This window comes from Ranitomeya variabilis, chromosome 4, assembly GCF_051348905.1.
Source record: "Ranitomeya variabilis isolate aRanVar5 chromosome 4, aRanVar5.hap1, whole genome shotgun sequence".
Lineage (NCBI taxonomy): Eukaryota > Metazoa > Chordata > Amphibia > Anura > Dendrobatidae > Ranitomeya > Ranitomeya variabilis.
Genome location: NC_135235.1, coordinates 218,959,969 through 218,984,166, shown reverse-complemented (window position 1 = coordinate 218,984,166; position 24,198 = coordinate 218,959,969). Strand labels below are relative to the sequence as shown.

The following is a 24,198-nucleotide window of genomic DNA, read 5'->3' as shown; positions in this document are numbered from 1 at the left end:
CATCATCTCTAACGAGATTAGTCTAGCTATGTGGGCGTTAAAACCCTGTGTACGCGGATGCGAGGATAAGTACTTCCTTTTTCTAACCAGAGTCTCATGTAGTGTGAGCTGAACTGGAGAGATGGAGATCGTGGAACTTGCGGGTGTGCCGGTGGACATGGCAGACTGAGAGACGGTTGGAGACGGTATTGTTTCCGCCGGTGCCCTAAATGCAATATTTCCGCCTACAAAACTGGTGATTCCCTGACCCTGACTGCTTTTGGCTGGCAAAGAAACCTGCACAGATACTGCCGGTGGTGCGGAAAATGGTGGCCTTACAGTGACGGAAGGGATGTTGCGTTGATGACTAGCTTCATTGGCCGAGGGTGCTACAACCTTAAGGGACGTTTGGTAGTTAGTCCAGGCTTGAAAATGCATGGTGGTTAAGTGTCTATGCATGCAACTAGTATTGAGACTTTTCAGATTCTGACCTCTGCTTAAGCTAGTAGAACATTTTTGACAGATGACTTTGCGCTGATCAATTGGATGTTGTTTAAAAAAATGCCAGACTGCACTCTTCCTAGCATCGGATCCCTTTTCAGGGATTGCAGACTGAGCTTTAACCGGATGGCAACGCTGTGCTCCAACAGGTTTTGGCTTTGACACGCGTTTTGGGCCAGATAGGGGCCCGGCAGATGGAACCTGTTGCGATGTTGATGCCTGCTGCGGCCCCTCCTCCACCTCCGCTTCTGAACTACTGCTGCCTGCACCCTGTTCCCCCAATGGCTGCCAATCGGGGTCAACAACCGGGTCATCTATTACCTCCTCTTCGAGCTCGTGTGCAACTTCGTCTGTGTCACTGTGTCGGTCTGTGGTATAGCGTTCGTGGCGGGGCAACATAGTCTCATCAGGGTCTGATTGTGGATCTGTACCCTGAGAGGGCAATGTGGTGGTCTGAGTCAAAGGAGCAGCATAGTACTCTGGCTGTGGCTGTGCATCAGTGCACTCCATGTCAGAATCTACTTGTAATGGGCATGACCTGTTAAGTGTTTCACTTTCTAAGCCAGGGACGGTATGTGTAAAGAGCTCCATGGAGTGACCCGTTGTGTCGCCTGCTGCATCCTTCTCTCTTGTTGTAGTTTTTGCTGAGGAGGACAAGGAAGCGACTTGTCCCTGACCGTGAACATCCACAAGCGACGCGCTGCTTTTACATTTACCAGTTTCAGAAGAGGAGGCAAAAGAGCTAGAGGCTGAGTCTGCAATGTAAGCCAAAACTTGCTGTTGCTGCTCCGGCTTTAAAAGCGTTTTTCCTACTCCCAGAAAAGAGAGCGTTCGAGGCCTTGTGTAGCCAGACGACGAAACTGGCTCCACAGCTCCAGACTTAGGTGGAATATTTTTATCCCCACCAGGGCCGGCGTCAACACCCGGCCTAGCCGGGCAAGTGCCGGGGCCCTGACGAGACAGGGGGGCCCACTCACACAGTCATAGAGCCATCTGGCTGCTTTAACCCTTTCTACCCTTTCAATTTGCGCTGGCACAAGCATCTTCTCACTGTCAGTGCAGGGCCAGGCACACATAGGGGTTAATTAAGGACACAGCCAGCGTGACATTGTGGGCGGAGAGTTCTCCTGCTCTGAATCTCCTGACTGTGTGCACTGCACTCATGCTGCAGAGCCCGCTCCCATCGTTCACAGCAGGGAGCCGGCTCTTTGTGTCGGCTCGTACAGGAACGACACATCACTACTGCTGAACTTATCAAGGAGACGGAGCTCCTACCAGCACCTGAGTGAGTGCAATGCTATATCGCTGTATGTTCTGACAGTCTGGGACTGGGTGACCTGGGGTGGCCATGGGCTGGGCGGCTGCAGCTGATATATATATACTACAGCAGCCGCCCAGCCCAGGCCCCCAGCACAGCCTGTATAGATATAGTGTATATAATATATATACAGGACAGATGCTGGGGGCCTGGGCTGGGCGGCTGTTGAAGTATATACACTGCACAGTACCACTCCCCTGTATATATACACTGCACAGTACCACTCCTCCTGTATATATACACTGCACAGTACCACTCCCCTGTATATATACACTGCACAGTACCACTCCTCCTGTATATATACACTGCACAGTACCACTCCTCCTGTATATATACACTGCACAGTACCACTCCTCCTGTCCTGTATATATACACCGCACAGTACCACTCCTCCTGTCCTGTATATATACACTGCACAGTACCACTCCTGTATATATACACTGCACAGTACCGCTCCTCCTGTATATATACACTGCACAGTACCTCTCCCCTGTATATATACACTGCACAGTACCGCTCCCCCTGTATATATACACTGCACAGTACCACTCCTGTATATATACACTGCACAGTACCACTCCTGTATATATACACTGCACAGTACCACTCCCCTCTATATTTACACCGCACAGTACCTCTCCTCCTGTATATATACACTGCACAGTACCTCTCCCCTGTATATATACACTGCACAGTACCTCTCCTCCTGTATATATACACTGCACAGTACCTCTCCTCCTGTATATATACACTGCACAGTACCTCTCCTCCTGTATATATACACCGCACAGTACCTCTCCTCCTGTATATATACACTGCACAGTACCTCTCCTCCTGTATATATACACTGCACAGTACCGCTCCTCCTGTATATATACACTGCACAGTACCTCTCCCCTGTATATATATACCGCACAGTACCACTCCTGTATATATACACTGCACAGTACCACTCCCCTCTATATATACACCGCACAGTACCTCTCCTCCTGTATATATACACTGCACAGTACCTCTCCCCTGTATATATACACTGCACAGTACCTCTCCTCCTGTATATATACACTGCACAGTACCTCTCCTCCTGTATATATATACTGCACAGTACCACTCCTCCTGTATATATACACTGCAGAATTTACAATAGCTATCACTCATGTAAGAAGTGAAATCTGGCATTGTACTATACCTATATTTCTCCGCTGTATCTGGGCATCATGAATCGTGGTATATGTTAAAAGGGGGGGGGGGGCCCACTGAGACTCTTTCGCCCTGGGCCCTCAAAAACCTGGAGCCGGCCCTGATCCCCACGACCACCTGATGCTCCACTACCACTACCATCATTACCATCATTAATTTTTTTGGTTAAAAAATTAACCAAAGTAACTTTATTTGTTGCTGTCAAACAACTTACACGGTGAGCTATAACTTCAGTATGATTTCTATATCCCTTAACAGGTTGGTGAGACCACAAGGAAAATCAGGCACAATGTTACACACTCTGTTTTCTGTGGCACAAAATCACAGAGATGACACACACGCAGGACTGTCACTCAAGCACTAATGTCAATATTATTCTCCCACCTAATTTTTATTTATTTTTTTTTCTCAGGGAGACTTTAGAAACCAAATAAGATAAAATGTTTTTTTCAGGGACAATTTAGAAACCAAATACTAATAAAAAAAAAAAAAAAAAAATAGCCTTTCTATGGCCCACAATTAGAGAGAGAGAGGTGGCACACCCAGGAGTCAAGACTGGCACACAAGCTGAAAGGGCAATATTACTCTCCCACTGTTTTTTTATGTTTTTTTTTTTTTTTTTCACGGAGACTTTAGAAACCCAATAATATTAAAAAAAACAAAAAAATAAATAGGCTTTCTATGGCCCACAATTAGAGAGAGAGAGGTGGCACACCCAGGAGTCAAGACTGGCACACAAGCTGAAAGGGCAATATTACTCTCCCACTGTTTTTTTATGTATTTTTTTTTTCAGGGAGACTTTAGAAACCCAATAATATTAAAAAAAGCAAAAAAATAAATAGGCTTTCTATAGCCCACTGAATGAGAGATAGCACACACAGGAGTGGCACACAAGCCCTGACTGAGGCCAATATTTTTCTCCCACTGATTGATGTAGTGTTTTTGTGTTGAGGTAGATTTTAGAACACAAATCTAGGAAAAAAATAAATAGGCTTTCTATGGCCCACAATTAGAGAGAGAGAGGTGGCACACCCAGGAGTCAAGACTGGCACACAAGCTGAAAGGGCAATATTACTCTCCCACTGTTTTTTTTATGTATTTTTTTTTTTCAGGGAGACTTTAGAAACCAAATAATATTAAAAAAAGCAAAAAAATAAATAGGCTTTCTATGGCCCACAATTAGAGAGAGAGAGGTGGCACACCCGGGAGTCAAGACTGGCACACAAGCTGAAAGGGCAATATTACTCTCCCACTGTTTTTTTTTTTTTTTTTTTTTTTTCACGGAGACTTTAGAAACCCAATAATATTAAAAAAAACAAAAAAATAAATAGGCTTTGTATGGCCCACTGAATGAGAGATGGCACACACAGGAGTGGCACACAAGCCCTGACTGAGGCCAATATTTTTCTCCCACTGATTGATGTAGTGTTTTTGTGTTGAGGTAGATTTTAGAACACAAATCAAGGAAAAAAATAAATAGGCTTTCTATGGCCCACTCAGTGAGAGATGGCACACACAGGGATGGCACTGTAGCAGAAATGCCAATCTTAATCTTCCACAAAAAAAAAAACAGGGACTGTCCTACAATTACTATCTCCCTGCAGTAATGTAAGCCAGGTATGGCAGGCAGCAATAGGAGTGGACTGATGCACAAATTAAATAAAAAGTGTGGACAAACAAAAAAGATAGCTGTGCAGAAAGGAAGGAACAAGAGGATATGTGCTTTGAAAAAAGCAGTTGGTTTCCACAGTGGCGTACACACAGCAATACAGCTATCACGGAGCCTTCTAGGGCAGCCCAATGAGCTACAGCGCTGAGGGGAAAAAAAAAAAAAATAGCTTCCACTGTCCCTGCACACCGAAGGTGGTGTTGGACAGTGGAAATCGCTACAGCACAAGCGGTTTGGTGGTTAGTGGACCCTGCCTAACGCTATCCCTGCTTCTGACGAAGCGGCAGCAACCTCTCCCTAAGCTCAGATCAGCAGCAGTAAGATGGCGGTCGGCGGGAACGCCCCTTTATAGCCCCTGTGACGCCGCAGACAGCAAGCCAATCACTGCAATGCCCTTCTCTAAGATGGTGGGGACCAGGATCTATGTCATCACGCTGCCCACACTCTGCGTTCACCTTCATTGGCTGAGAAATGGCGCTTTTCGCGTCATTGAAACGCGACTTTGGCGCGAAAGTCGCGTACCGCATGGCCGACAAGCACAGGGGTCGGATCGGGTTTCATGAGACGCCGACTTAGCCAAAAGTCGGCGACTTTTGAAAATGAACGACCCGTTTCGCTCAACCCTAGCGCCAACATATTCCGCAGTGCTTTACAAATTATAGAGGGGATTTGTACAGACAATAGACATTACAGCATAACAGAAATCACAGTTCAAAACAGATACCAGGAGGAATGAGGGCCCTGCTCGCAAGCTTACAAACTATGAGGAAGAGGGGAGACACGAGAGGTGGATGGTAACAATTGCTTTAGTTATTCGGACCAGCCATAGTGTAAGACTCGGGTGTTCATGTAAAGCTGCATGAACCAGTTATCAGCCTAAGTATGTAGCAGTACAGACACAGAGGGCTATTAACTGCATAAAGTGTATGAGAACATGATGAGAGGAACCTGATAATGGTGTTGTTTTTTTTTTCGAATGGGCCACACAGGGATGGTTAGGTTAATGCATTGAGGCGGTAGGCCAGTCTGAACAAATGAGTTTTTAGGGCACGCTTAAAACTGTGGGGATTGGGGATTAATCGTATTAACCTGGGTAGTGCATTCCAAAGAATCGTCGCAGCGCGTGTAAAGTCTTGGAGACGGGAGTGGGAGGTTCTGATTATTGAGGATGCTAACCTGAGGTCATTAGCGGAGCGGAGGGCACGGGTAGGGTGGTAGACTGAGACCAGAGAGGAGATGTAGGGTGGTGCTGAGCCATGGAGTGCTTTGTGGATGAGGGTAGTAGTTTTGTACTGGATTCTGGAGTGGATGGGTAGCCAGTGTAATGACTGGCACAAGGTAGAGGCATCGGTGTAACGGTTGGTGAGGAATATGATCCTGGCAGCAGCATTCAGGACAGATTGGAGCGGGGAGAGTTTGGTAAGAGGGAGGCCGATTAGTAGAGAGTTACAATAGTCCAGACGAGAATGAATAAGTGAGACAGTAAGAGTTTTTGCAGAGTCGAAAGTAAGAAAAGGGCGAATCCTAGAAACGTTTTTGAGATGCAGATAAGAGGAGCGAGCCAGTGATCGGATGTGGGGGGTAAATGAAAGCTCGGAATCAAGGATGACCCCAAGGCAGTGGGCATGTTGCTTTGGAGTAATGGTGGAACCACACACGGAGATGGCATTGTCAGGCAAAGGTAGGTTAGTAGAGGGAGAGAACACGAGGAGTTCAGTTTTTGACAGGTTCAGTTTCAGATAGAGGAAGGACATGATGTTAGATACAGCGGTAAGACAATCACTGGTGTTTTCTAAAAAGGTCGGCGTGATAGCAGGAGAAGGTGTATAATTGGGTGTCGTCAGCATAGAGATGGTATTGGAAACCAAATCTACTGATTGTTTGTCCAATAGGGGCAGTATACAAAGAGAAGAGGGGGCCTAGGACTGATCCTTGAGGAACCCCAACAGTAAGGGGAAGGTGAGAGGAGGAGGAACCAGCAAAACATACAGTGAAGGAGCGGTCAGAGAGATAGGAGGAGAACCAAGAGAGAACGGTGTCCTTGAGGCCGATGGAGCGGAGCATAGTGAGGAGGAGCTGATGATCCACAGTATCAAATGCTGCAGAGAGATCCAAGAGAATTAGCATGGAGTAGTGACCATTAGATTTAGCTGTTAGTAGGTCATTAGAGACTTTAGTGAGGGCAGTTTCAGTAGAGTGTAACGAGCGGAAGCTGTTGTGAACTCTGTGTTCAGGCTCCCTCTTGTGGTCACTGGTGGTATGGTGTGACTTTTGCTTTGGGCTCCCCCTGGTGGCTTTGTCTGTTATCCTGCTGGTCTCTGGCTATCAGCTGGATTCGTTATCCTCTGGGAGGTTCCTATATAGCTCTGTTTTGCTTTCACTTGTTGCCGGCTGTCGATGTAATCAGTGCTACTCAGATTCCTTCTGACTACCTTGCTCCCAGTCCATCCAGGACAAGCTAAGTTTTGTTTGCTCATTTTTTGATCAGCAGTGTTTATCATGTTTTTATGTTCCAGCTTGCTAAAATGTAATGCCCTCGCTTGCTGGTTGCTCTAGTGGGCTGAGTTTCTCCCCACACACCGTTAGTTGGTGTGGGGGTTCTTGAAATCTCAGGATGGATATTTTGTAAGGGTTTTTTATTGATCGCATAGACCCCTGCTCTATTTTCTGCTTTCTAGTACTAGTGGGCCTCTTTTGCTGAATCTGATTTCATCCCTATGTATGTGCCTTCTTCTTACTTCACCGTTAATATTTGTTGGGGGCTTCTATATCTTTGGGCAGGGGCGTAACTACCGAGGTCGCAGGGGTCGCAATTGCGACGGGGCCCGCAGTGCCTAGGGGCCCCGACTCTGAGCTACAAAATGGGCCGCCGGCCCTTTAAATAAACCTTCTTTACAGGCCCTAGTGCGCGTGCACTCTCTCAGTGCACGCGCGATCACGGGTGGGACTGCACTTGTCCTGCAGCAGAGCCCCTCCACCCCAGAGAGCCGCACACCGTCCACAACTATGGCTGCAGCTGCTCTGTGCACGCAGGACCTGTGATGAGGTCACAGGAGGGGAGGAGTCGGAGTCACATGATCAAAGGCTTCCGTGTAGTGCAGGACAGTAGTGCAGTGCTGGTCCTCATCTTGCTGGAGGAGGGTAAGCTTTTGTGTGAGGTCAGGATGGGTTTGTGTGGATGTAGCAGAGCAGTGTGTGTATGAGGTGTACAGAGCGGAGCCGTGTGTGTATGAGGTGTACAGAGCGGAGCTGTGTGTGTATGAGGTGTACAAGGCAGAGCTGGGTGTGTATGAGGTGTACGGAGCGGAGCCGGGTGTGTATGAGGTGTACGGAGCGGAGCCGGGTGTGTATGAGGTGTACAAGGCAGAGCTGGGTGTGTATGAGGTGTACGGAGCGGAGCCGGGTGTGTATGAGGTGTACAAGGCAGAGCTGGGTGTGTATGAGGTGTACGGAGCGGAGCCGTGTGTGTATGAGGTGTACAGAGCGGAGCCGTGTGTGTATGAGGTGTACGGAGCGGAGCCGTGTGTGTATGAGGTGTACGGAGCGGAGCCGTGTGTGTACGAGGTGTATGGAGCGGAGCCGTGTGTGTATGAGGTGTGCAGAGCGGAGCCGTGTGTGTATGAGGTATACGGAGCGGAGCCGTGTGTGTACGAGGTGTACGGAGCGGAGCTGGGTGTGTACAAGGTGTACGGAGCGGAGCTGGGTGTGTACAAGGTGTACGGAGCGGAGCTGGGTGTGTACAAGGTGTGCGGAGCGGAGCTGGGTGTGTACGAGGTGTACGGAGCAGAGCCGCGTGTATGAGGTGTACGGAGCGGAGCTGGGTGTGTACGAGGTGTACGGAGCAGAGCCGCGTGTATGAGGTGTACGGAGCGGAGCTGGGTGTGTACGAGGTGTACGGAGCGGAGCCGGGTGTGTATGAGGTGTACGGAGCAGAGCCGGGTGTGTACGAGGTGTACGGAGCGGAGCCGTGTGTGTACGAGGTGTACGGAGCGGAGCCGTGTGTGTACGAGGTATACGGAGCGGAGCCGTGTGCAAGGTGTACGGAGCGGAGCCGGGTGTGTAAGAGGTGTACGGAGGGGAGCCGCATGTGCAATGTGTACGGAGCTCAGCCGCATGTGTAGGAGTAACTATGTGTGGCCATTATACTGTAGGCAATATCATGTGTGGCCATTGTACAGTATGGAGCACTATGTGTGGCCATTGTACAGTATGGAGCACTATGTGTGGCCATTGTACAGTATGGACAGGGGCGTAACTACCGCGGTTGCAGTGGTCGCCATTGCAACCGGGCCCAGCAGGTCAGGGGCCCGGGGCCAGCAGGTCAGAGCAGGGCCGGACTGGCCATCGGGCACTTCTGGCAAATGCCAGAAGAGCCGGTGCCAGTCATGGGCCGCTCGATCCGCCTCCCCCCGCCGCCGACGACTCACCCCCCCTGCCGTCGCATTCAACTATACCGGCGTCTATGACGCCGGTACAGTTGAATGCAATGACGGAGGAGAGAGCGTCTACAGATGCTCCCTCTCCCATCATTCCGCGCTCTGCCTCTGACACTGCGGGTGCGCGATCCCGGGCAGACTGCAGCCGAGCCTGAGACCGGAGCAGGAAGCAACGCTGGCAAGAGGAAAGGTAAGGAGAGTGTGTGTGTGGGGGGGGGGGGGGGCGAGAGATGCGGGCTGTGCTGGATAGACCACTGTGCGGGCTGTGCTGGATAGACCACTGTGCGGGCTGTGCTGGATAGACCACTGTGCGGGCTGTGCTGGATAGACCACTGTGCGGGCTGTGCTGGATAGACCACTGTGCGGGCTGTGCTGGATAGACCACTGTGCGGGCTGTGCTGGATAGACCACTGTGCGGGCTGTGCTGGATAGACCACTGTGCGGGCTGTGCTGGATAGACCACTGTGCGGGCTGTGCTGGATAGACCACTGTGCGGGCTGTGCTGGATAGACCACTGTGCGGGCTGTGCTGGATAGACCACTGTGCGGGCTGTGCTGGATAGACCACTGTGCGGGCTGTGCTGGATAGACCACTGTGCGGGCTGTGCTGGATAGACCACTGTGCGGGCTGTGCTGGATAGACCACTGTGCGGGCTGTGCTGGATAGACCACTGTGCGGGCTGTGCTGGATAGACCACTGTGCGGGCTGTGCTGGATAGACCACTGTGCGGGCTGTGCTGAATAGACCACTGTGCGGGCTGTGCTGGATAGACCACTGGGCGGGCTGTGCTGGATAGACCACTGGGCGGGCTGTGCTGGATAGACCACTGTGCGGGCTGTGCTGGATAGACCACTGTGCGGGCTGTGCTGGATAGACCACTGTGCGGGCTGTGCTGGATAGACCACTGGGCGGGCTGTGCTGGATAGACCACTGGGCGGGCTGTGCTGGATAGACCACTGGGCGGGCTGTGCTGGATAGACCACTGGGCGGGCTGTGCTGGATAGACCACTGGGCGGGCTGTGCTGGATAGACCACTGGGCGGGCTGTGCTGGATAGACCACTGTGCGGGCTGTGCTGGATAGACCACTGTGCGGGCTGTGCTGGCACGACCACTGTGCGGGCTGTGCTGGCACCCAACACCATGTTGCAGTGCAGGAGATTCCTCCTGCACGGCAACAGTCCGAGGCGTATCTAGGGGAAGGGGGCAGCCGGGGCACGTGAGAGACAGGAAGCAGCTCCAGTCATCACGATGAGACAGCTTCTCAGTCTGTATTTTTCCCCCCTCATACATCTCATGTACGTCTGAATGAGATCGTATTTAAGAGAAAGCCAAAATAACCCCGGGACAGAAGGCGAGAGCAGGGGGGAGGTGCGGGACAGAGCCGCTTTAGTCAGGAGAAGCTGAGGAGCTGCAGCCGGTTTACATCAGCCACCCCTGTACCAGAGAGGAGATTGTGAGTTGTGTATATGAGCTGGTATCTCTGGTGTGTGTGTGTGTGATATCTGTAGTATGTGTGTGTGTGATATCTGTAGTGTGTGTGTGATAACTGTAGTATGTGTGTGTGTGATATCTGTAGTATGATGTGTGTGTGATATCTGTAGTATGTCTGTGTGTGTGTGTGTGATATCTGTAGTGTGTGTGTGATATTTGTAGTGTGTGTGTGATATCTGTAATATGATGTGTGTGATATCTGTAGTGTGTGTGTGTGTGTGTGAGATATCTGTAGTATGTGTGTGATATCTGTGTGTGTGTGATATCTGTAGTGTGTGTGATATCTGTAGTGTGTGTGATATCTGTAGTGTGTGTGATATCTGTAGTGTGTGTGATAACTGATGTGTGTGTGATATCTGTAGTATGATGTGTGTGTGTGTGTGATATCTGTAGTGTGTGTGTGATATCTGTAGTATGTGTGTGTGTGAGGCAGCGGCGTAACTACCACGGTCGCAGCTGCAAGCGGCTCTGGCAGGTCAGGGGGCCGTGTGTCCCCTTCAGCCTGTCTCCCTTATGCTTGTGTCCCCATGTGCCAGTCTCCCTTGCCCATTAGTCACTGTGTGTCCCCATGTGCCTGTCTCCTATGTCCCCTTGTGCTTGTGTCAGTCTCCTTTGTCCCCTTGTGCTTGTGTCAGTCTCCTTTGCCCACTAGTCCCTGTGTGTCAGTCTCCCTTTCCCACTTGTCCCTGTGTGTCCCCTTGTGCTTGTATCCCTTGTCCCCTTGTGTCAGTCTCTTGCCCACTAGTCCCTGTGTGTCCCCTTGTGCCTGTCTCCCTTTTCCCCTTGTGCTTGTCCCTTATCCCCGTGTGTCTCCTTGTATCAGTCTCCATTGCCCACTAGTCCCCTTGTATCAGTCTCCCTTGCCCACTATTCCCCGTGTCAGTCTCCCTTGCCCACTAGTCCCTGTGTCCCCGTGTGCCAGTCTCCCTTGTCCACTAGTCCCCGTGTGCCCTTTGTGTCAGTCTCCCTTGCCCACTTGTCCCCGTGTGCCCCTTGTGTCAGTCTCCATTTTCCCCTTGTGTCAGTCTCCCTTGCCCACTAGTCCCCTTGTATCCTTCTCCCCTGCCTCCTAGCCCCCATGTGTCCCCTTGTGCCTGTCTTCCTTGCCCCCTTGTGCCCTCTCCCCACCATTTGCTCGTGTCTTTCTCACTGCCCCTGTATGGAGGGGCTGCATTATACTATGAGGGGGGCTGCATTGTATTCTACGGGGGTTACATTGAATTTTATGGCGGGGGGGGGGGGGGCCCCATTTGGAAGTTCGCACCGGGGCCCATAACTTTGTAGTTACGCCACTGTCTTTGGGGATTATTTCTCTGGAGGCAAGTGGAGCGCCCCCCACACCGCCGCAGGGCCGAGGGGTACCCGGAGCCGGGCCTCTGGGTCTCTGCTCTGGGGTTGTCACGGTGGCTAGACCCGGTCCGTGGCCCTGTCTGTCAGTGGGGGACGTCCAGTGCAATAAGTGGTGTTGTAACGGTGCAGTTGTGGGGTGCAGGTCGCGGTAAATAACGAGGACACCAGGTTGCAGTCTCTTTACCTCTTTACTGGAGATCTGAGTCCTCAGTCCAGAATACGGTTCACCAGGCTGCGCAAGTCCGGCCGGTCCAATGGCACCTCCAGAGTTCACTTCACAGGTGGAAATCGGTGCCTTCCTTCTTAGCGCTATGTGTTGTAGTCCTTCCCTGCTGTGCTTACGGAAAGTACCCCACAACCGTTGTGTCTGTTTCTTAAGTTCCCTCACAACTCGATTAAATGATGTTCTTCTAATCTTCCGTCCCTTCCTGATGTTACAGTTAGAACGGCACCCGTTTGTCGGATAGGCCTGGAGTTCTTCCGGGACCCTAGAGACGCCCCTCTCCCGCAATTGCCTCCCCAGACTTCATAGGTGATATGTGTTAGACAGCCCGCCTTAAACTGACTGTCCTGCCGCTGTTTAGAGTATTGCTTGAAGCTGAATGTTATAATACTCCCTCGGCGTTCCGGCCACCGGTAGTGCGCCTCAGTAGGGTGTTGCTCCGGTCTTACAGCACGACCCCTACTGGAATTCTCCTATTGCTTGATCTCGTTTCTCACTCAGCACAATCTATCTCGCTTCTAGTCCTTTCTTGGGTCCCGCCGCTTCCCGGAGCTGGCGCGGACCCGTTACGTTCTTTTCAATGCCAAGCCTCTGTCAGGATCCCACCCCTGACAGAGACCCTACTGTCTCTTCCTCCACAACACCCTCTGCCACTAGGTGTTGCTTCGTCCAATCCAGTCAGCTTTCTGATCTAACTTCCTGCCTGACCCCCAGTTTACCCACTATGGTGGGGAGTGGCCTAATGAATAGAACCCTTAGCTCCCCCCGGAGGCCCGGCTGTGAAATGTATTGGTGTCTGTGATACCTGATCAGATGAACTCCTTCAGTGCCATCGGACGCACCATGGCTCCCCATAGTGGCGGAGCCACAGTACTGCAACGACCAGGACTCTGGGGCGCTGCACAAGCAAGGTCTTTCTTTCTCTTTAGGGGTAGCTAGTTCCTCAGGCTGGCTCGAGACGTCTAGGAATTTTTTAGGCACGTTCACCGGCTACCTCTGGTTGTGTTGGATAGGTTCAGATTTGCGATCAGTCCAGTTACCATCTCCCTAGAGCTCGTCCTTAGTTTTATCACTTGCTGGTCTATTTGTGATCCTTAGCCACTAGGGATCATAACAGGATGCCAGATTGAAGAGGGTCGAGAAGAGAGTTATCTGAAAGATAGCGGGTAAGATGGGAGTGGACCAGGCGTTCGAGGAGTTTAGAGATGAAGGGAAGATTAGAAACAGGTCTATAATTAGCGGCACAATTTTGGACGAGGGAGGGTTTTTTAAGTAATGGATGTATGATGGCATGCTTAAATGAGGAGGGAAAAATACCAGAAGTGAGGGAAAGGTTGAATATTTTTGTTAGGTGAGAGGTGACAGCCGGGGAAAGGGACTGGAGGAGATGTGACGGAATGGGGTCACTGGTGCAAGTGGTCGGGCAAGAAGATGCAAGGAGCCTGCTTACTTCTTCTTCTGTAACTGGTTCAAAGTCAGAGAGTGAACTAGATGCAGTGGGGGAGGGAGGACAGTGCATGGTATGATGAGATTGGGAGATGATTTCCTGTCGAATGTGGTCAATTTTTTCTTTGAAGTAATTGGCCAGATCATCAGCGCGGAGATCTGTGGTTGGGGCCTGCTCTCTTGGGTTGAGTAGGGACTGGAAAGTGTCAAAGAGACGTTTAGGGTTATTTGACAGTGAGGTGATGAGAGAGGCCAAAAGAGGAGGTTAGAGATAAAAGGTGAGAAGCAGATGGGGAGAGGGGAGAAGCAATGGGGATGTTGAAATCACTCATGATAAGGGTGGGGGTGTCACAGGAGAGAAAGTGTGGAAGCCAGGTGGCAAAGTGATCCAGGAACTGATGAGAGGGGCCGGGAGGACGATACACCACCGCCGCTCGCATGGAGAAGGGGACGTAGAGTCTGACAGCATGGACCTCAAAGGACGGGAATAGAAGTGAGGGTACTTGGGGGATAACTTGGAAGGTACATTTGGGTGAAAGGAGCAGACCAACACCTCCACCTGCTCTGTTGTCTGATCTTGGGGTATGAGAAAAGTGTAGTCCACCATATGAAAGAGCAGCAGCAGCGGTGGTGTCTGACTGCTGGATCCAGGTTTCAGTAAGAGCCAGGAGATTAAGAGAGTTAGAAAGGAAAAAGTCATGAATGAAGGAGAGTTTATTACACACAGAGTGAGAATTCCAAAGGGCACAATTGAAAGAGACAGAAGGCATGCAGAGAATATTAATAAGGTTAGAGGGGTTTCTGGGTGTAGCAGTTGGGAGGTTTGACTGGCTATAACATGGGGGGCCGGGGTTTTTTAGAGATGTCTCCAGCGACTAGGAGAAGGAGGATAGAAAGAGTGAGCAGATAGTTAAGTGATTTGTGAGAGCGTCTCTTGTGTTGGATGGTGGGACTGAATGGATCTGCGTTGTTAAGCAATGTGAACAGAGCATGAGTGCTATACATAGGAGAGGCAAGGACAGAGGGGCTGATATGGATGGAGTGTAAAGAGTTTATGCAAGGGCGGTGAATGTGAGTGAATGCAGCAGCCAGGATATAGATTATACAAATACATATGGTGAGTATTTGTTCTGTTTCAAATGAATAGGGAATAGATTTAGATTGTCTTACCTGTCTAACTGCCATGTTATAACTGCCGAGTACTTAGAAAAAACTACTTTGAATAAATGTACACGAATAACAGTGCACAAATGCACCCCTGCATGAATGCTTCCCCAAGCTATGTCTACATTTATAGAAGGCTAGCTCTTAGATCTCACTACTTTTTTTTTTTTGGGGTGTTTCTCCCCCTCTCGTTACAAATCAATCTAACTCAGTTGAGACCGCAGGACACAATAAATGTAGTGATCAGATAAACAAATGTCCAGGTCTACTTGGATCATAAACCCCTTTGAAACAGTTATGTGATCTCTCTGCATGAGGATAAGCAGAGGTGAGTTAAATATCTATAAACACAAACAAATGCATAATAACATGACTAACATATATAGATATATGCAGGATTCAATGCCGAAGATAGAATGACTCAGATACCATTCCAAGCTGCTTGCTGTCAGGGAATGGAGCAATAGACATGCAGGATATTTCAGTTCAGAGAATGAATGATATGTTTACCATTCCAAGCTGCTTGCTGTCAGGGAATGGAGCAATAGACATGCAGGATATTTCAGCTCAGAGAAGGAATGATATGTTTACCATTCCAAGCTGCTTATATATGTAGGATATGTAGGTAGTGTATATATAGGATATGTGCTTGCGTCTGTGTGTGGGCGGAGAATATGTGCGTGTGTCTGTGTGTGGGCGGAGGATATGTGCGTGTGGGCGGAGAATATTTGCATTTATCTGTGTGGAGAATGTGCGTGTGTCTGTATGGGTGGAGAATGTGCCTGTCTGTGTGTGGGTGGAGAATGTGTGTGTGGAGAATATGTGCGTGCGTCTGAGTGGGCAGAGAATATGTGCATGTGTCTCTGTGTGTGGGTGGAGAATATGTACGTGTCTGTGTGTGGGCGGAGAATATTTGCATTTGTCTGTGTGGAGAATGTGTGTGTGTGTCTGTATGGGTGGAGAATGTGTGTGTGTGCGGAGAATATGTGCGTGTGTGGGCGGAGAATATGTGCGTGTCTGGGCGGAGAATGTTAGTTTGTGTGGGTGGAGAATATGTGCGTGTGTCTGTGTGGAGAATATGTGCATGTGTCTGTGGGTGGATAATGTGCGTGCGTGTGTCTGTGTGTGGGTGGAGAATATGTGTGTGTCTGTGTCTGGGCAGAGAATATGTGTGGGCGTGTGTCTCTGTGAGTGGGCGGAGAATATGTGCGGGTCTCTGTGTGTGGGCGGAGAATATGTGCGTTTGTCTGTGTGGATGGAGAATATGTGCATTTGTGAGTGGATGGAGAATATGTGCGTTTGTCTGTGAGTGGGCGGAGAATATGTGCGGGTCTCTGTGTGTGGGCGGAGAATATGTGCGTTTGTCTGTGTGGATGGAGAATATGTGCGTTTGTGAGTGGATGGAGAATATGTGCGTTTGTCTGTGTGGATGGAAAATATGTGCGGGTCTCTGTGTGTGTGTGTGTGAGGGTAACTGGCTGAAGAGGTTGAACAAGGAAATGACATCACAATTTTTTTTAATATATCTTTATTTAGCTCAATGGATTTACAAAACTGCATGAAAAACTGCGTAAAAAATGCAGAAAAAACGCATAAAGTCCGGACTTTCCACTGCATCTTTCTGCTAAGAGATGCAGAAACCTTGCAGAATTTTCTGAAAGCAAATCCGCAACGTGCGCACGTAGCCTAAGACTGTTATCCAATTAACATTGAAACAGCGCCACTTTTGTCCATGGCTTGTGTCTGGTATTAACAACTCCACCTAATTCATTTACTGTAAGTCACAAGATAACAGAATTGACGAGCCAAAAATCAAGTGTTTGATTTTTTTATTTTTTTTCCAGAAACATGGAAAGACCTTTCCTTTCAAGGTTGTGCCACTCCAAGTGCCTGTCTGACCATCCCGTCATCACCAGATCCAGAGAGTAAAATCATGATCAACTGCACTAAAGGAGTCCACCTCTCTGAAGAGGACAACAGCCTCCCTGTCATCAGCTAAACATTTGTTTCTAAATAAAAACTAAAAAAATTGTAAAGGTCAAAGACTAATAAAAACTGACAATTCTGTAAACTATAACAATGTTGAGGGTGGTGATGAATGAAGAGAATTTCTAGAGCTGGTTTTCAGTTCTGTGTGCTGACATCACTGCACATTCTCACTCTCTCCATGCCTGCTGAGTGGGTGTGGTCTTCCTGGTGCCATGCTCAGCCAATCAGAGCTCTCATTGCTTCTGTTTCCCCCTCCCCTTCACACTTGCAGTCTCACAGACACAAATACTGCAGCTGCATCTCCCCCCTCACTGTCTCTTACTCACCAGTCAGTATTTTTGGAGGAAAATAGAGATGTCTCAGGACAATAGCAATTCAATGGGGTTGTGTATTCTTCTGAAAAGCCTAATTATTAGACATTTTATTGAATAATCAGTCACTGAATAGAAACCTTTATTATTTAAAAAATTGGCACTTTCCAAATTTCGATGTACTCCTGAATCTGGCATTGTTTTTCTTTTGTTCCTGTGTCTCTCCGTTCCTGAGATCTGACCTTGTTTAACTTCTGTCAGTCAAGATTTGTTAGCTAAATGGGCATGGTCCTCAACTTTCTTGTGGGCGTATTCTTGATGGTCACACCCATTTGGCTAATAGGAGTAGATTTATTCAGAAGACTGAGGGAGATGAAGTTCTCTGAGTAGCAGGAAATAGTTTTAAGGGCTCATTTCCACATGCTAGGCACACGTCCGTATCTCGCATGTGGAAACCAAGCTGTGGAGCCGGCACTCCAGAGCGGAGCGTGCGGCTCCATGTGTTCCAATGCGGCCGCACGCTCCGCTCCCAAGTGCCGGCACCAGAGCTTGGTTTCCACATGCGAGACACGGACGTGTTTCTCGCAAATGGAAACAAGCCCTAAAGGGCAATCTGAGGCTTACAGAGGTTGTCTGTTTGGTGGGGCACTGCTCCCTTGTCTCCTAGATTCCCTCTTGCCTGTGGGCAGAGCTTTTGATGATTGATTGCTCGGGTCAGTAGCATGGTCGCGCTGCTGGCTCATACTATGAAAATTCTGATGTTGCAAGCAGAGACAGCAAAGGGGCACTAAAGCTCACGTGATCCAGAGATCTGGCCAAGCTTCACAGCAGCGCTTACAAGCTCTCTAGCAAAAACCTGTAAGAGCTGCGCTCCTTGCCTAGGAGAGCGACCACCACAAATGGACCATAGAGGTAGCCAGCAACTTGGGCAATGAGCAATTCACTATCAAATCAAAAGTTCCTCCATTCTTGAGAACAGAGAGGAAATTGAATAAGAAGTAAATTGAAAAGTTGCTCATTTGTGCAAGCACTTTGCAGTTATACCCATTTAAAGGGACACTGTCACCTGAATTTGGAGGGAACAATCTTTAGCCATAGGGGCGGGGTTTTCGGGTGTTTGATGCACCCTTTCCTTACCCGCCGGCTGCATGCTGGCTGCAATATTGGATTGAAGTTCATTCTCTGTCCTCCATAGTACACGCCTGCGCAAGGCAAGATTTCCTTGTGCAGGCATGTACTACGGAGGACAGAGAATGAACTTCAATCCAATATTGCAGCCAGCATGCAGCCGGCGGGTAAGGAAAGGGTGCATCAAACACCCGAAAACCCCGCCCCTATGGCTAAAGATTGTTCCCTCCAAATTCAGGTGACAGTGTCCCTTTAAGAATACGAGACAACCCCTTTTAGCTCTGACCACAAGTTTAATAGAAGAAATTGTACTTTTTTTTATTTTTTGAGTTCAATTCTATAGAAAAAGTTGAGTAATTTTGTTTGTTTGCTTAGTTGGAGTTACGGTACTTAAAAGGGTTTCTTGGACTTTAATACTTTTTACCTATTAGAACAGATCATTAGGATCAGATCCACCAATCAGGAGATAAAGCAGTACAGTGCCATACATTCTGTAGTGGCCATGATTGGTACTGCAAGTAAACGTCATGGCCCCTGCATAGTATACAGCGATGAGCCCCTTATGGTGCACATGAGCGCCTTCAAACAGTACCAGTCCAAGCCTCCATAAAGCACTGCTTTTAACTCCATCACAACATGGACAATTTCTGTTTTTGCTTTTCTGTTTTTTTCTCCTCCTTTTATTTTTCTGTTCACATAGACATATGAGGGCTTTTTTTTTTTTTTGGCAGGATGAGATGTGCTTTTGAATAAGACCATTACTTTTTCCACATAGTGTACTGGATACCGGGAAAAAAATTCCAAGATAGAAATTGTGAAAAAAAAAAAAAAAACGCAACTCTGACATGGTTCTTTGGGGAACTGTTGTTACGGTGTACATTTTGTGGTAAAAATGACATCAAAATATAATTATGCTAATCAGTCTGATTCTGACGATACCAAGTATGTATATATTTTTTTATTATTTTAGTGGCGAAAAAAAATCTGAATTTTGCACCAAAAAAATTGTTGAGGGTGGTATCGCCATTTTCCACCATTTTCCAATACCTGTAACGTTTTCAATCGATGGAGCTGTGTGATAGGTTATTTACAGAGCGAGGCAAAAATTTTCTTGATACAATTGTGACTTTTGATCGCTTATTAACACAATTTTTGTGTTATTTCAGTAACCAAAAAAACTAATTTTGGCGTTTTTGAATTATTTTTTTGCTTACAGACCGATTTAATTATTGTTATATTTTAATAGATTAGACATTTCTGAACATGGCGATACCATATGTGTATTTTTTATTATTATTTTCATTTTTAATGGGGTTATTTAAACTTTTTTATATAGATTTTTCATATTAACTTTCCACTATACCCTTAAGGGGACTATAACCTGCGATTGTCACACAGGCTCTAGGCGCATGGAAGCACGGAATCCAATGGATCACTTGTAAAGCAAAAATAGCAAAATACAACTTCTTAAAATTGCGAAGATTTTATTGGAAAAAGTCAACGAAAAATTGAATGTAGAACAATGCGTTTCGAGCGTACACTGCGTTCTAAGTCAGATGGAATGCGAGACATTTAAATAAAGATTTACAAAAGTGGAGATGAAACAATGAAGCATTAAAAACATCAGAAAAGATGCAAAATCGTAATAAGAAAAGCAAATCTGTAAGTGTTGAAAATACAATTCAAGAAAAATGAACATCAATTCAATAATGGAACACAAGTTCCTTGCGCATATTTAGACCGTTTGGGTGACACGTATCCAAGTTATCCAATATTCTTCATAGTCGCGTAAATCCCTTCTGATGTCTCCATCTCTCAAAGTCGTGAATACCCTTCAATCCCAAACACCTGAAACAATTGGGTCTCACGATGGTCCTGTGTCGACTATAACCACACTTAACAAATCCTTTGCAGTTGAGCCAAGTTTGGCCATGTGTTGACGATTTAGGCGAGTTGGAGGACAGAATGTTACCCAAGGTTTTTGCTATTACGGAGCAATCAGAGGTGAGAATTTTAGAGAAGATAATATTTTCATGTAATGTAAAAAAAAATCAATATGATGCTTTTGATTTTATAAAATTGGGAAATAAATTGAAAGGAGATGACCAATTTTGTTATTTAGAAAATTTCTTTGGGTACTCCCATGATTTAATCTGGGCAATTTTTTTTTCTTCCAATGAACTCCACTGAGGAGCATAAGGGTAACAATGTTTTGAACTTTTGACTTTCAGGCTCCATATCTCACCATCCACTACTGCTTTGATCATGAGACCATCATCATTTTATAGACAATCGTCTTGGATATCTCATACATAAATTTCACTTGCTTCTGTTTAGCATATGATTAGTTATGCAGATTCTCGTCATGTCACTATATTGTTGCTGTTTTGCTCCTAAAAATCTAAATTTAAATTTTTATTATTTTCTAACTATTTTGCAAATCTACTTTTGGCTTTCAGCAATGCCGGAATCCTTCTGGGCATGATCTCAATTAGATTTAAGAATCTGTTGACCGAAATCTGATCCCAGGTCTCTTCTACGCGTTGCCAAAAGTTGGTGCATACTGGTCACCTCACTTGGGTCTGTATACAGCTTTTTCTTCACCTCTACCCACAAGTGTTTGATTGGGTTGAGGTCTAGGGACTGTGGGGACAATCCTGCACCTCTAATTCATGGTCATTGAACCATTTTTTATCCAGTCTTGATGTATTCTTCGTGTTATTGTCCTGCTGGAACATAAAGTCGTTCTTTTCATATCCATAGTACTCGAGTGTATGAAGTAACTCATCTTGTAGGATACTCACAAATAGCTCAGCATTGAGACCACCATTGATCCTGGTCAAGCAGCCTTTGGCTATGAAACAATCCCATATCATCAGGGTTCCTAAACAGAACTTGACAGTTCCTTCAATTTCTCACTCCATTAGCCCCTTTATCCATTGTTTCTTCCAGACCCATTTGCACCCATCAGAGCCTATTCTATTGACTTTCGTGTCATCACTCCAAATTACCTGTTTCCAATCTTCTATTGTCCACTTTTTGTACTTGTTAGCAAACTTAAGTTGACTTTTCTTATGACGATATTGAAGTCAAAGCTTTTTCACCTTTTTCCGTGTCAACATTCTAGACTTGTGTAATATACGTTACACGTTGCTTCCATGGGCATCTGTGGTCTCACTACTACAAAACATACGAGCCTCCTCCACTGCCATGTTTGTCGCACCAGAACTGATAGACCTTGTGATGAGCTGACTTGTTGTCTCCGATATTTCTCCTGGACGTCCACGTCTTGGCTTTTGAATGGATGGACTTCATTCTATAATCTTACAACTATCATGATGCTCACATGATGCAGTTGGCAATTTTCTTGGCCAAGAGACCGCTATCGATTAGCTGATGATGCAGTTTCTCTTTTCTTGGGAAATCTTCATGGCTGCTCCTTGATTCGAACCAGTGACATTTCACTTGGGAGTCAACCTAATAACACACTGAGCTATTAGGGAACATGAGAACATGTTGTAATTTGTAATATTCAGGAAGAAAAAGATTTTTACACCCCCAGGAGCAAAGCAGTTACGATGCAGTAACATGACACAAATCTGCATAACTAATCATATGCTAAGTAGTTGCAAGAGAAATTTATGTATGAGATATCCAAGACGATTGTCTATAAAATGATGGTGGTCTCATGATCAAAGCAGTAGTGGATGGTGAGGTATGGAGCCTGAAAGTCAAAAGTTCAAAATATTGTTACCCTTTTGTTTGTCAGTGTATGTTCCTTGCTCTCCCAAGGGCCCAATTTGGATAGCCTCTTTTTTGCTATTGTTATTACAATTCAAAAATTCATCCTCAAGTTTAACCGCATCTCTGCAATTACGCTTGATGCAGGTGAACTCACTGACCGATAACGCCTTAGCGATGTGTTTGGGATGTCCACTGGCTGAGTGTAGAATTGTATTGCCTGATAGCGACTTAGAAAAAGTAGATGTCACAATCTAAAAATTGACACTTTCCAGCTTGAGATCTAAATAAGAAATACATCATGGATGAAAATGGAATGTGAAAGATAAACCCTATGGATTGCTATTCAGGTAAGCATTAAATTCAAGTATATTGCCCCTCGAAATGTGTAGGAGATCATCAATTTATCTGCCGTACCCAAAGAGATATGGAGAAAAATAATTTTAGGAAACCTATAATGTATCCAATTAAGTTCCCAGAACAACATGACTAGACTTGCGATCGATGGTGGATATTTTGCACACATGGAGACACCTTGGCACTGAAGGAAGAAGTCATGCTCGTAAATAATAATAAAAAAAAGTGTCATTAAAAGTGTGTCACATGCAAAATATATGTGCATAAATTAGTTGAATAATTACTGTGGTTAAACAGATGGAATTCAAATGCTATAAATGCAGTTTCATAAGCAATGCAAGTGTACAAGGAAATAACATGTAAAGTCATCAGATCAGGATAAACTGGACAATTGTTCCAACACATCTTGAGAATCCTTGAAAAACTCAGGGTTTCTGTGCACAAGAGGTTGCGATAAGAAATCAAGCCACACTGATCCAATGCCCAAAACTATTGATCTCATTGGGGGACGGTTGGTTGCCTTATGTACTTTTGAGAGTCCATTCAACATGAGTAGAATATGATGGTCTACAACAAGATAGTCCCTTCATTTCTCAGTTATAGCTCCCAATATAAAGCCTTCATTGACCATGAAATGGGTTTCTTTAATATATGCAGAAGAGGGATTAGATGATATTTCTTTATAAGCTGTTTCATTTAATAACATATCCCTCATTTGGGATTTACACATCAAGATCCACTACAACTACTAAACCCCCTTTATCCAACATTTTGATGATTGTCATCCATGGTTTTCAACTCATTTAAGGTGGTGAATTCACATGAAGAGAATTTTTTTTTTTATGGGTGATAATAGTCGATGTATGTAAACTTTTAAGTTCTCACTGAATTACCTCCTGGAATCGATCCATGGATTCCGTTCTCAATTGGATGGGGTAAAGGTTTGGATTGCTTGTTTCACACATCCGAGCCTGATTAACAATGGACGTTGTGGAGGTATCTTCTGTTACAAATTCCTGTAAATTTAACAATGATTGTTCCTCAAAAAAATGTAAAGAGAGATATCACTGTCATGCTGTGAGGAAGAGTCATTCTCAGGACAAATGTGAAAAATTAAATAATTTTAATTTCTTCTTCAGTACAAAATTAACCCTTTATGCGAGAACCCACATCTGATCGGGTGTGAGAGGATGTTTCGATAAAATTCAAAACACTGGAAGATTGCTGTTCATGTAAAACATTTTCTTTCAGCGAATGGCTATGTCTGGAAAATTTGTTGCGCTTACGTTCATCGCGTTTTTTAATATTTTTTGGTCAATTATTTGCTTTGCGAAAGTAAGAAAAATCCTGACAAGAATGGGTTGAGTCAAGTTCATTAGTATTGCTGTCTGTCAATTCTGGATCCGATGAGCAAAAGCTGACATGTAGTTTTGGTGTTTTTTTTCCCTGCGGTTTAACCCACTTAAGAATGCATCTCGGCGTGCTGAAAATTTTTTCCCACTTACATCATTGATAAATTTGCCTACTTTTGTAATCTGATGTACCAACTTGTTCCTATATTAATGCCTTTGTGGAAGGAATCTCACTATTGAGTTTGGAGAGTTTGAGCTCCTCCTCTTTAATAATTAATTTCATTAAATCCAAGGAACAGTTGGTTAAAGTTTGGTTCCATTTGGAGAATACACATTGGTAATCTTTTTTAAGCAAAGACCTCTTGGTATCATGCTTTTGCTGATCATAGGATCCCACCACGTTTTAGTTTCTCCTATCATTAATTTCTCAAGTTTGTTAAATTCCGTAGACACAAAGTCAATGGAGGAACCCAAATCTGAACCAGTCGAGAAGACATGTGCCGCCTTGCGAGTTCTCTCATCAGAGAAATAGGTCATGGTGT

The 24,198-nt window shown here is 46.3% G+C and overlaps 1 protein-coding gene across 1 annotated transcript in view; it reads left to right on the top strand.

Moving 5' to 3' along the window:
• LOC143768660 (phospholipase A2 inhibitor NAI-like) overlaps positions 1–16,858 on the top strand; it is a 45,652-nt gene extending 28,794 nt beyond the window's left edge. The window contains exon 5 of the mRNA XM_077257302.1: positions 16,623–16,858. Coding sequence (XP_077113417.1) covers positions 16,623–16,777 — 155 coding nt within the window. The 3' untranslated portion in view covers positions 16,778–16,858. The remainder of the gene's footprint in view (positions 1–16,622) is intronic.
• The last annotated feature ends 7,340 nt before the right edge of the window (positions 16,859–24,198 follow it).